The 12,500-nt window shown below is 41.6% G+C and overlaps 1 protein-coding gene across 1 annotated transcript in view; it reads left to right on the top strand.

The window, feature by feature from the left end:
• Positions 1 to 12,500, top strand: part of grip1 (glutamate receptor interacting protein 1) — a 51,495-nt gene that overhangs the window by 25,449 nt on the left and 13,546 nt on the right. The window contains exons 2-9 of the mRNA XM_054624380.1: positions 6,864 to 6,944; positions 8,807 to 8,942; positions 9,634 to 9,779; positions 10,141 to 10,224; positions 10,403 to 10,478; positions 11,044 to 11,189; positions 11,486 to 11,633; positions 11,726 to 11,895. Of these exons, the coding sequence (XP_054480355.1) occupies positions 6,864 to 6,944; positions 8,807 to 8,942; positions 9,634 to 9,779; positions 10,141 to 10,224; positions 10,403 to 10,478; positions 11,044 to 11,189; positions 11,486 to 11,633; positions 11,726 to 11,895 (987 nt within the window). The remainder of the gene's footprint in view (positions 1 to 6,863; positions 6,945 to 8,806; positions 8,943 to 9,633; positions 9,780 to 10,140; positions 10,225 to 10,402; positions 10,479 to 11,043; positions 11,190 to 11,485; positions 11,634 to 11,725; positions 11,896 to 12,500) is intronic.

Here is a 12,500-nt window from a genome sequence, read left to right as displayed (position 1 = left end):
CTGTTTTCCTATTGGTTCATCCACTGCCAGATAAAAACACCCTCAAAGATATTACATATACTTGTACTACCATTAAAATGTAGTACTACCACTATAAAAACACATTTTTATTCTGTGTCATACACATTAAAGTACCTCTGAGTACATGGAAGACCAAAGTACTTTTAAGTATTTAGTTCATTAAACCATCAAAGCACTCATTAAATATGTGAGTACTTCTTTCAGAAAACTTCTACTGGATCGTTCATAATATATTCAGGCTGTTAAAACTATTAACAATATATCAGCTCCAGTACTTGTTACAACAACATCAGAGTACTTTATGTATTTAATACTACTCTGGCTGTTAGAACATACTAGAACGCAGTATTACTCAGTGAAGTTTACTACAAAAGTAGTCATCAGGGTTTCCTTAGCAGGTTACCTATCGAGTTGCATTATGGGAAATGTAGGATTCAGTGTTTTTGAGTTTGACGCACTACAAACATCTGTAACATACTTCTACTTCTGAATGTGTGTCAGTACTAGTAGAAGTACACACACTGTGTACTCTGGTTGAAGGGCTGTAGTACTTGTGTATTGGTCTGGTTTCCATGTAAACGTATTATGGGATGCAGTTTCCTTTCTTTCTACCTTCACATCATCCTTCCTTCCTTCATGAACTCCTTCCCTCCATCCTTTCTTTATTCTTTCCCTCCTTCTTTCCTTCATCCCGACTTTATTACCTTCCTATCTTCTTTCCTTCTTTTTATTCCTTCCTTCCTTTGTTACTGTTACTCCTTCCTTTCTTTCATGACCTCCATCCTTATTTCCTTCTCTCATTTTATTTATTATTCTTTTATTATTCCTTTACATCCATTATTTCTTCCTGACAGAATTATTTTCCTTCCTCTCTGAAATCTCCACTTCCTTCCTTCTCACTCTTCTCTCCTTCATACCTCCATCCTTTCCTTTTCCTTTTTGTTGTTGGATTTCTTTCCTTCCTTCTTTACTTCTTTCCCCACTTTGCTTCCTTCCTTTATTTATTCCTTCCCTCGATTCTTTAGTCTTTCCCCCTTTCCTTTCTTCTTTCCTTTCTTCTTTTCTTTCTTCTTTCTTCTTTCCTTAATTTAGACCTTATTGCTTTCTTATCTTCTTTCCTTCCCTCCATCCTTTCACCCCCCTTCCTTTCTTCTGTCCTTCCTTCCTTTTCTTTAACTGTTACTCCTTCCTTTCTTTCATGACCTCCATCCTTAATTCCTTCTCTTTCATTTTATTTCCTAATATTTCTCCTCTCTTTATTCTTTTATAATACCTTTACCTCTATTCTTTCTTCCTTTCAGATTCCTTTCTTATCCTCTCCTCCTTTCCTTCCTCTCTGAATTATTCCTCTCCCCTTTTTTACCACCTTGTATTCTTACGTTCATCCTTTTATCTTCACCTCCTTTCCTTCCTTCCTTCATCCGTCCAGCTGCACAGAAACACATCTCAACCCAGGAGAGAGATACAGAATCCTCCCTCCTCCCTCCTCCTCCCTCTGCCTCTCCATCATCCCCCCTCCTCCTCCTCCTCATCCTCTTCATCCTATACCATCTGCGCAGACTCTGCCTCCCCCTCCTCCCTCCACTGCCTCATTTCATGGAGGATATTCACATCTGCAGCACTCTCTCTCTCTCTCTCTCTCTCTCCCACCGAGCCTCAGTGAAGCGTCTCCATGATGGTTTCCGTTTGAGGAGGTCGTCCGTCCGTCACTCGGTCTCTCGCAGAGGAAGAGGAGGAAGAGGAGGAGGGGGAGGAGGTGTAGTTTGAGGCGGCTGCACAGCTGCATGGCGCTGGGGGGGGAGGCGACGCTCGGCTCGGCTTCACCATGATCGCCGTGTCGTTTAAATGTCGCTGCCAGATCCTGCGCAGGGTGAACAAAGGTAGAGAGACATAGGGAGACACTGGGGGAGAGAGAGAGAGAGAGAGAGAGTGTGTGTGTGTGTGTGTGTGTGTGTGTGTGTGTGTGTGTGTGTGTGTGTGTGTGTGTGTGTGTGTGTGTGTGTGTGTGTGTGTGTGTGTGTGTGTGTGTGTGTGTGTGTGTGATGGTCGAGTGACATTTGGTTTAAACTGCTGACATTGAAAAGAGAGAGAGCTGGTTGTTTATGAGCAAGGCAGCTGTGTGTGTGTGTGTGTGTGTGTGTGTGTGTGTGTGTTGTGTGTGTGTGTGTGTGTGTGTGTGAGCATGTGTGTGTGTTTATGTTGAAGTGTGTTGAAGTGTGTGTGGAGTGGAAAATGATGTCCTGATGGATTCAGTCAGTCGATCGCTGCAGGTTGATTTGGACGAGAGACATTGAGAGTGAGTGTGAGCAGCAGAGAGAGAGAGAGAGAGGCGTTGCATCTTATTTTCTTGAATGTAATATTCATGGTGTGTATTAACGAGGGAGAGAAGGGAGGAGAAAGGAGGACAGAGGGAGGGAGAGAAAAGTCTGGAGAAGCTTCAGGTGTTTGTTTCTTTAGAATACTGCTCGCTGCATGAAGTATTCTGATTATTGAAGTGAAAGTACAACGATGTCGAAAATACTGCTTTACCAGTGAGGGAAGAAGTAGATTTTTATGCTAAAGTAAAAGTAGTAATACCACAGCGGGTACAAGGAAAATACCTGCGTTTAAAATCCACCTGAAGTACAAAAGTATCAGCATGAAAATGTACTTGAAGTACAAAAAGTAAAAGGGAGAATATTATATTAATGTATTATACTTATTGAAGTATCATGTTGGAGTAAAAAAGTACAATATGTACCTTTATATATTATGATGAAGTAGAAAGTACTCAAGGAAAGTACCTCAAAATCACGCTGAGCTTTGATCCTAAAAGAAGTATTCTTTACTCAAGTTAAAGTAGAAATACTTCTGTAACTAAAGAAATATAAATATCTAAATGTTTATTTCAAGATTGAGCTTTTAAAACTTTATGTGCTGAAATCTATGATAATAAATTATGTTTTCTGTTTTTATTTTTATGTGTAAAGTAAGTCGTGCTTTCTGTCAGATGTACTGTGATCCTCTTCTAGTGATTGTTTATCAGTACTCGTGTATAGCAGCACTGTGTGTTTTGGGTCAGGTGACCTCTGCTCTGACATTATATTTGATTTAATATCTTTGAGTTTTAGACTTTGGGTCAGACATAAAAAGTAACTTGCACTTGACCTTGAACTCTGATGAATCAGGTTGTTTTTTATTTGCTATTGTTTGATCTTTTATAGAACCAACACTTTCTCAGATTGGTGAATATTGAAAGTTCCAGCCCAGATATCTTTTATAACAGATTTTCATTTCATCGTTACTCAGCTACAATCTTTAACTAGCAGATAAAACTCTGTCTCCTACAAAATGTCATCACATACATCGAAACTTAGTTACAATATGTTGGTAATAACTTTGACTTTTGGTTTTACACAGGACACGAACAGCGGCCTCCTGAGTGAAAGTCTGTGTTTGTTTGACCCGTGGGCTTTGATTAGAAACATATTTGAGATACATCAAAACTAAGCGTAACAATACTGCGTAACAAGTGAAAAACCTGCTTTCAAAAGAAATGTAATTTACTTTATATACTGCTGGTAGTTTAATTTATAATACTACATCATTTATACATTTTATATATTTGTTTTAATAATCTGAATCTGCAAAATAACTAAAGCTGTCAAACAGGTAGTGGAGTAAAAGTACGTTATTTACCTCTGAGATGTAGTGGAGTAGAAAGTAGGAGAAAATGGAAATACTAAAGCAAAGAAAAGTACCTTAAAATTGTACTCAAGTGAAGTACTTTACTGTGTGAAGAGAACTCCGTTGGCTGATTTTCCAAAAGAACACATTTCGAGTCTTTTTGTTTTCATTTCAAATTCATTAAAACAAATCACTTCATGTTCAAACCTTCTTTCTTTATTCTTAATGAAAGCCCCGAAGCAACAAAATAATCTGTTTTCTTTTTCTTCTGCTGTTTTATTTGTGTGTGTTGGAGGTTTTTACACTCGTTAATTAAAGTATGATGATTAAAAATAGATCTTCTGTGTCACACTCGGCCTCAGTGGATATTAAATATACAAATAAACACATTTCAGTTTGTGACTGTGAAGATGAAACGTGTTTATAGAAGTTTTTCTGACCATCAGACTTATAAATCTAAATGTTAATTATCTGTAGATATAAAGCTAATGCAACAAGTTCCTTTATTGATTAATCTGTTCAAGATTTGTTTGTACATAAAAATATACAATTATAAAAGATAATTTATGTACAATACAGACACACTGAATATATATATAAACACATAATCTACTGATAGAATATATAATAGTAGAACAGTCACAGTTTGAAGACTTTAACTACGTTTTACTGATTATACTGTCGTACTTTTACTGAAGGAACATTTAGCTGTAACAGAGTATTTTTACTGTGCGGTATTACTCATTTACTTGTAAAAGAACATTTTCACTGTGTGGTACTTTTACTGTAACAGGATGTTTTAACAGTGTGGTATTAGTACTTTAGCTGCAACGTAGTATTTTCACACTGTGGTAGTCGTACTTTGACTGCAGTAAAGGATGTGAATTCTTGTGTGTGATCTTGTTTGAACAGTTGTCGCTGATCAATACAGGTTTAGATTATTTATATACTAAATAACAAAGCACATTGTGTAGTATATAGTAGTATCTATATGTGCTATGTGTACTCACAGTGTGTACTGTAGCTGGAGAATGAAAGAGAGAAATGCTGCTGTCCTACATGTGGAGGAGGCTCAGCTTTCATCTTCAGTTAGCTATGGTGTGTGTTTCATTGTCTGTGTGTGTGTGTGTGTGTGTGTGTGTGTGTTTCATTGTGTGTGTGTGTTTCATTGTCTGTGTGCGTGTGTTTCATTGTGTGTGTGTGTTTCATTGTGTGTGTGTGAGCTCAGCTGCCGGAACCAAACAGAACAGAATAGATGTAGAGCAGATTAGAATAAACCAGAACGACATGAAATAGAACCAACAGAAGACCAAGAATAGAACGAGTCCTCACTGAACTGTGAAAAGACAAAACAAGAAAAGTTTCCTCTAAAGGTTTTCACTAAAACACTAAAATACAGAATATTCCTTTACTAATGTGTTTGTGTTAAACCCTTACACAGTTGGGTATTAGTACTTTTCCTGCAACTGGATCTTTTTACATTGAAGTAACAGTACTTTCACATTGTGCATTGAGTATTTTCACAGGTATAGTACCTTCAATGTCACAGTATTTTTACATTTTGGTATTAGTACTTTAACTGTCACAGAGTATCTTTATTGTTTCCTCTAAAGGTTTTTACTAAAATACAGAATATTCGTTTATGTTTACTTATAAAGGATCATCTGTAATCTGAGGATATTGTGAGTTTTTTTTATCACCACACATTTCCTGCCTCTATTTTTACATCCAATAACGTCGATCATTAACTCATATCCAATCAATTCTCTGCTTTTGAATTGATCTGTCCTCCTGGTCTACTCTCTCATCTGTGTGATGACATCACCAGTGGACTGCTGTGATTGGTCCAGACTCAGATAGACCACTGTGTTTCTCCACAGGGATTGGTCGCTGTGCCGATGATGTCATCCGTCTGTGTCAGTAGTTTTCTTTATTCATGAGAGCAGGCCGACTTCACAGACCTCATCAGCAGATTCAGACTGAAAACAGTCAGTTAACTGGTCAGTAAAAGACGTCCAGTCAGTTTTCAGAGCTCTGTGAGATGCTAACGAGTAGCATCATCTGAAGCAGAAGATGCTAACGTGCTAGTTTTCTAGCACGTTAGCTTATCAGTATTTTGTTTAAATAAGATTTCATCTTCGCTTTGAGATGTATTTTTGTGGTGGAAGCTCTGCGATGTCTGATGATGATGATGGTGAGTACAGATGCATTATGGGAGCTTTAATGTATGAACCAATCAGAAGAGTAGATGATGTAAGCTGTGACGTCTCTGTCTGTGGTGGTTTGTCTGGATTCAGAGGTCACGATTGTTTCTGACGTTAACTTAAAACTCTGTGGTGGTTTAATTGAAGCTTCAGAACCAGTATAAGTAACTGGTTGAGGTTTTGAGTGATTGAGAGGTACTGATAGAAACCTTAAACCAGTTGAAAGAACTGGTCCAAAACCAGTTAGATGAGCTGTTTGATGTTTTACAACCATTCAAGGTAACCATTAAAGCTTCAGGACCAGTTAGGGGAACTGGTAGAGCTTTAAAACCAGTGCCAAGAATGGTTGGGGCTTCAGAACTGGTCAAAAGGACTGGTCTGGAGCCAGTAAGAGCCACTGCTAGAGCTCTATAACCAGTCAAACAAACTGGTATAACCTCAGAACCATTCAGAGGAACTGGTAGAACTCTATAACCAGTCAAACAAACTGGTAGAGCTTCAGAACCATTCAGAGGAACTGGTAGAGCTTCATAACCAGTTAGAGAAACTGGTCAAGCTTTGGAAGGAGTTCAGGGTGACGGACACGTTTGTAACCAGTTGAACGAAAAAAAGGGTGGAACTCTCGAACCAATTAAAGGAGCTGGTTGAGGTTTGAAACCAGTTGAAGGAACTGGTAAAGGTCTGAAACCAGTTATAGTAATTAGTGTAGCTTCAGAAAAAGTTGAAGCAACTGGTTAAGCTTCAAATCCAGTTACAGAAATTGTTAGACCTTCCGAACCAGTTCGAGGGACTGGTAGAGCTTCAGAACTAGTTTAAAGAACTGGTCAAGGCTCAGTACCGCTCTGTGCAGAAGCTGCAGAACCTCTTGGATGAGCTTTTGGGCTTCAGAACCTTTTTCGAGAAACTGAAGAGCCTCAGAACCAGTAAAAGGAACTGGGAAGTCAGAATGATATGTGTTTCTTTGTGTTTCAGATGAGGGGCCGTACACCAAACACTCCGCCGGGTCGAGACCTCCAGATGGAGCGCTGGCCATCAGGAGGCAGAGCATACCAGGTAACACAAACAAAACATTCATTATACTTTTTATAGTCCAGGTTGTTCTCTGTTGGTTCTGCTCCGTGTGGTTCCACCGGTGAAGATAACTCTATAAATAGAAACGATGGTGTTCTCCATCCGTGTGACCTGCAGGAAGATGCTTGCGGTGGTGGCTTACCTCCTCCCAGCTGGAGCTGGTGGCCTACTTACAACTATCACACTGCTGCAATCTGAATACTAAATGTTAAATGAATGATACTGTGTTGCTATGACGACAACGTAAACAGCTGTCAAAACAACGGCAGCTGGAAAGAAGTGTTAGGCTTTAAAGGACAGGGTGAGATTTTGAACCAAATATCCAAACACAGCTTCAGAACCATTTAGATGGACTGGTAGAGCTTTAAGACCAGTTAGTGGATCAAGTAGAGCTTCAGACCCAGATATAGAACGTAGTAGAGAGAACTATTAAAAGGATTTGGAACCAGTTGAAGAGCTTTCAGAACCAGTTGAAGGGTGAACTGGTAGAGCTTTGGAACCAGTCAATGGATGAACTGGTAGAGCTTCAGAACCAGTCAATGGATGAACTTGGAGAGCTTTGGACCCAATAGATGGACGAACCGATGGAACTTTGGAACTAGTTGATGGATGAACCAGTAGAGCTATAAAACCTGTTTATCAAAGAACCGGAAGAGCTTCAGAATCAGTCGCTGGACAAAACCAGTACAACTTTTGAAGCCGTTGATTGACGAACTGGTAGAGCTTTGAACCCAATAGATGGACAAACTGGTAGAACTTTCGAAGCCGTTGATGCACAAACCAGTAGAACTTCGGAACCAGTAGGTGGATGAAACCAGTAGAACTTTTGAAGCCGTTGATTGACAAACTGGTAGAGCTTTGAACCCAATAGATGGACGAACCGGTAGAACTTTGAACCAGTAGGTGGATGAAACCAGTAGAACTTTTGAACCATAGATGGACAAACCGGTAGAGCTTCAGAATCAGTTGATGGACGAACTAGTTGAGCTGTGGAACCAGTTGATGGATGACCATCGGTGTTATTGGTGTTTCAGAACCGCGTCAACAAAAGTAAAGCCCGCCCTGACGTTCCTCGTAGTAGAGTTTAATGCCATCAGACCCGGTTCTTATTCCTGTCGATATGAATCTCTTCCTCACTGACTTAGATCTTCTCTTTTCTCTGAGAGAACCTTCTGTTGTAGTTCAGCTAAACATCAGTTTGTGAAGTTTCACTTTCAAAAGTTTCTCCCCCTCTCCGCTGAATGAAATCTGGTTCATCCATCATGTGATCAGAACAGAAGGTTTAGAGTTTTTTTTTCCCAGTGAGTTCAAGAGGACGCCGCCGCTCTTTGTGAATCCTCTTTGGAGGGAGAATAACATGAAGAAGACGATGATGGTTTTAATCCTGTCTGGGTGAAAGAAGGCGAAGCTCCAGATGATTAATATTGAAATACAACATCTGTGTTTTATCACCTGACGGACGCTCACATCACACCGTACAGCTCTGCTGTGAAATATCTCCCGTTCCTGCTTCCGTCTCTCCCGCTGTTCAATATTTCAGGCGTCTGATGAAATATGGATGGAGGACAGAATAGAGGATGACTTCACTGCTCGCCTCCTCACAGATTATTATTTGAGCTCTCTGAGGGAACAAAACTATGAAGTCAGAGTGCCGAGATAGAAAAACTGGAAGACGTGAAAGTGGAATTTATTTCAGGAGTTAAAGTCCACCTGTGTGTGTGTGTGTGTGTGTGTGTGTGTGTGTGTGTGTGTGTGTGTGTGTGTGTGTGTGTGTGTGTGTGTGTGTGTGTGTGTGTGTGTGTGTGTGTGTGTGTGTGTGTGTGTGTGTGTGTGTGTGTGTGTGTACGAGTTTCGGGGCTGCTCGGTGGTGGAGCTGATGAAGAAGGAGGGCACGACGCTCGGTCTGACGGTCTCAGGGGGCATCGACAAGGACGGGAAGCCTCGGGTTTCAAACCTGCGACAGGGAGGCATCGCTGCCAGGTAACAACAGAACATTCTTCAGCTGTCTGTATCTTATCCTTTTATTTCCTGTTCATCTCCATTTAAAATCCCACATATCTGCTTCTTAAAGAAGTTTTTAATAAGATTATTGTAGAATAATTCAAACTGGATTTCGGAAATTTCCAATAACACAAAAGCAGCAGAGCTTTAAAACCAGTATGTGAATCTGGAGGAGCTTAAAAGTCCAGTTGATGGAGCCTTGAAGCCAACCAAAGAAACTGGAACCAGTTACAGGAACTGGTAGGGCTTCAAAATAAAACAGTTTGAAGAACCGCTAAAGGTTTAGAACTAGTTTGATTTATTGTTAGAGCCTCAAAAACAGAAAGAGGAGCTGATGGTACTTAAAATGAGTTGCCATGCAACCGGGCGTCATCTTCTGGTTGCCGAAACAAAAGAATATGGTTTCCATTTTTAGGTCATCTTTTATTTTAGAGGATTAAGATATTATGCAGTTAAACTAAAAAAAAAGAAAAGCTTTATTTCAGAAGCTGAACAAAATTCTTTGTAGTTTTATCAAAAGGAACTACAGTTTGCTGTCCAGATGCTGTGCAAGGAAACGCATCAATGTCGCTACTGCCTCAAATATTTTAAAAGTACATACATAATATAATTATATATATATATATATATAAGTAGTGACGTTCTGTCTGTATGTTTTGTCTGCTCGTAGGAGCGACCAGCTGAACGTGGGCGACTACATCCGAGCCGTTAACGGCATCAACCTGTCGAAGTTCAGACACGACGAGATCATCAGTCTGCTGAAGAACGTCGGGGAGAGAGTCGTTCTGGAGGTCGAGTACGAACTACCGCCCGTCTGTAAGTACTGACAGGTAGTACTACGAGAGGTAGTAGTACCTGTGGTGGAAGGACAATAAGTACATTTACTCTGTGAGAGATTTGAGGTATTTTAGAGTATTTACAAGTTCTGATATTTTCAATTTCTCCTTTACTTTACTCAGAGGTAAATGTTGTACTTTTACTGTACTTCATCTCAGAGGTACATGTTGTATCGTCACAAGTATTCACAGTGTGGTAATAGTACTTTTACTGCAGTAGATGATGTGAATACTTCTTCCACCACTGAGTAGTCGTACTATAAGCAGGAGAGCGGCGTATTTAGAGTGTTGTTCGTTGAGCTGGAGGTCAAAGGTCACGTTGATGTGTTGTTGTGTTGCAGCGGTGCAGGGGTCAGGGGTCATGTTCAAGAACGTAGAAGTCACGCTTCACAAAGAAGGAAACAGCTTCGGCTTCGTCATCAGAGGTGAGGAGAGCTCAGAGAGTGTGTGTGTGTGTGTGTGTGTGTGTGTGTGTGTGTGTGTGTGTGTGTGTGTGTGTGTGTGTGTGTGTGTGTGTGTGTGTGTGTGTGTGTGTGTGTGTGTGTGTGTGTGTGTGTGTGTGTGTGTGTGTTATGGTAAATACATGGCTGTGTGTTCTTGCAGGTGGGGCCCATGAAGACAGGAACAAGTCACGCCCAATCGTCATAACAACCATCAGGCCCGGTGGTCCGGCTGACAGGTGAGTCACCTCTGACCTCTGTCTCACCTGGAGGGTGTTTTTGTCCCTCAGGAGCCTCTGTAGAAACTAAAACCTGTCTGTCTCTCTCTCCTTTCGCTCTCTCTCTCTGTCTCTCTCTCTCTCTCTCTCTCTCTCTCTCTCTCTCTTATCTCTCTGTCTCTCTCTCTCTCTCTCTCTCTCTCTCTCTCTCTGTCTCTCTCTCTCTCTTCTGTCTCTCTCTCTCTCTCCCTCTCTCTCTCTCTGTCTCTCTCTCTGTCTCTCTCTCTCTCTCTTTCTCTCTCTCTCTTTCGCTCTCTCTCTCTGTCTCTCTTTCTATCTGTGTCTCTCTCTCTCCCTCTCTCTCTCTGTCTCTCTCTCTGTCTCTCTCTCTCTCTCTCTCTTTCTGTCTCTCTCTCTGTCTCTCTCTCTTTCTCTCTCTCTCCTCTCTCTCTCTCTGTCTCTCTCTCCCTTTCGCTCTCTCTCGCTCTCTCTCTCTGTCTCTCTCTCTCTGTCTCTCTCTCTCTCTCTCTCGCTCTCTCTCTCTCTCTCTCTCTCTCTCTCTCTCTCTCTCTCTCTCTCTCTCTAGGGAAGGGACCGTGAAGCCTGGCGACCGGTTGCTAAGCATCGATGGGATCCGTCTCCACGGCAGCACGCTGACGGAGGCCATGAGCATCCTGAAGCAGTGCGGACAGGAAGCCACGCTGCTGCTGGAGTACGACGTCTCAGTGATGGGTCAGTGTGAGCTCTGACTGGCCCTGAACGCACCACAGCACAGTATAAACACAAAGAACAGGCTTTACCAGCCTTAAACGCACCTCAACACGTTATAAAGACACAACCATCAGGCTCGACTGGCCCTGAACGCACCACAGCATGTTATAAAGACACAAACATCAGGCTCGACTGGCCCTGAACGCACCACAGCATGTTATAAAGACACAACCATCAGGCTCGACTGGCCCTGAACGCACCACAGCATGTTATAAAGACACATAATGAAACTTTTCTTTGCGTTGCTCCTCCGTCAGACTCGGTTGCCACGGCGTCGGGGCCGCTGCTGGTGGAGGTTGCCAAGGCGACGGGCTCCAGTCTGGGCGTGGCTCTGTCCACCTCCATGTTCTGCAGCAAGCAGGTCATCGTCATTGACAAGGTCAAACCGGCCAGCATAGCAGACAGGTAACACGACCTCTGACCTCTGACCCCTGACCCTTAACCAATGTTTATCCCCAGATGTTGATACCTAAAACAAACTCCTTCTTCGTGTGTAGGTGTGGCGCTCTTCATGCAGGAGATCACATCCTGTCTGTTGACGGGAAGTCCATGGAGTTCTGTTCTCTGGCTGAAGCCACTCAGCTGCTCTCTGCCTCCTGTCAGACCGTCCGCATGGAGATCCTGCCTCAACACCAGGCCCGACCGGCCCTGAACGCACCACAGCACGGTATAAGCACATACACACCAGGCCAAACCGCCCCTGAATGCACCACAGCAGGGTTTAAACACACATATGTAGGGTGCGACTGGCACTGAACGCACCACCTAACAGTATAAACTCACACCGAGCCCTAAAAGAAGCTGACAAAATGAACACTAATGCAGAAAGAGGATTCAGTTCATGAGCCTTTTTTTATCCGACAGCATATGGACGGAAATCTGTTCGTCCACATTTCAACAGAAGGGATGAAGATAAATACATTTCTGAGCCAAATTAAGAAAGAATAGTTCACAAACATTATGAATCTGCATCGGAACGTCTTCAGTGGAAGAATTGAACAAATACAGACTTGAATCACAGAGTTTATGTCTCTTTTTCTTCCTAATATCTGATGTTTGTAAAGATTCATTTTCACGTTTTCATAGCAGGAATCCTTCACCTCAGCAGTACTGGAAAGTAACTAAGTGAGGTACTTGTACTCACTTCAGTATTTCCAAGGTTACTTCACTACATTCACAGTGGAATATTGTACTTTTTACTTCACTAAATGTATCTGAAAGCTTTGATTACTTTGCATATTACAATTTCTTTCTTAGGAAAAAGCAGAAAAG

This window comes from Anoplopoma fimbria, chromosome 23, assembly GCF_027596085.1.
Source record: "Anoplopoma fimbria isolate UVic2021 breed Golden Eagle Sablefish chromosome 23, Afim_UVic_2022, whole genome shotgun sequence".
NCBI classification, from domain to species: Eukaryota; Metazoa; Chordata; class Actinopteri; order Perciformes; family Anoplopomatidae; genus Anoplopoma; species Anoplopoma fimbria.
The sequence above is the reverse complement of the archived record's forward strand: the minus strand, read 5'-3'. Positions and strand labels throughout refer to the sequence as shown.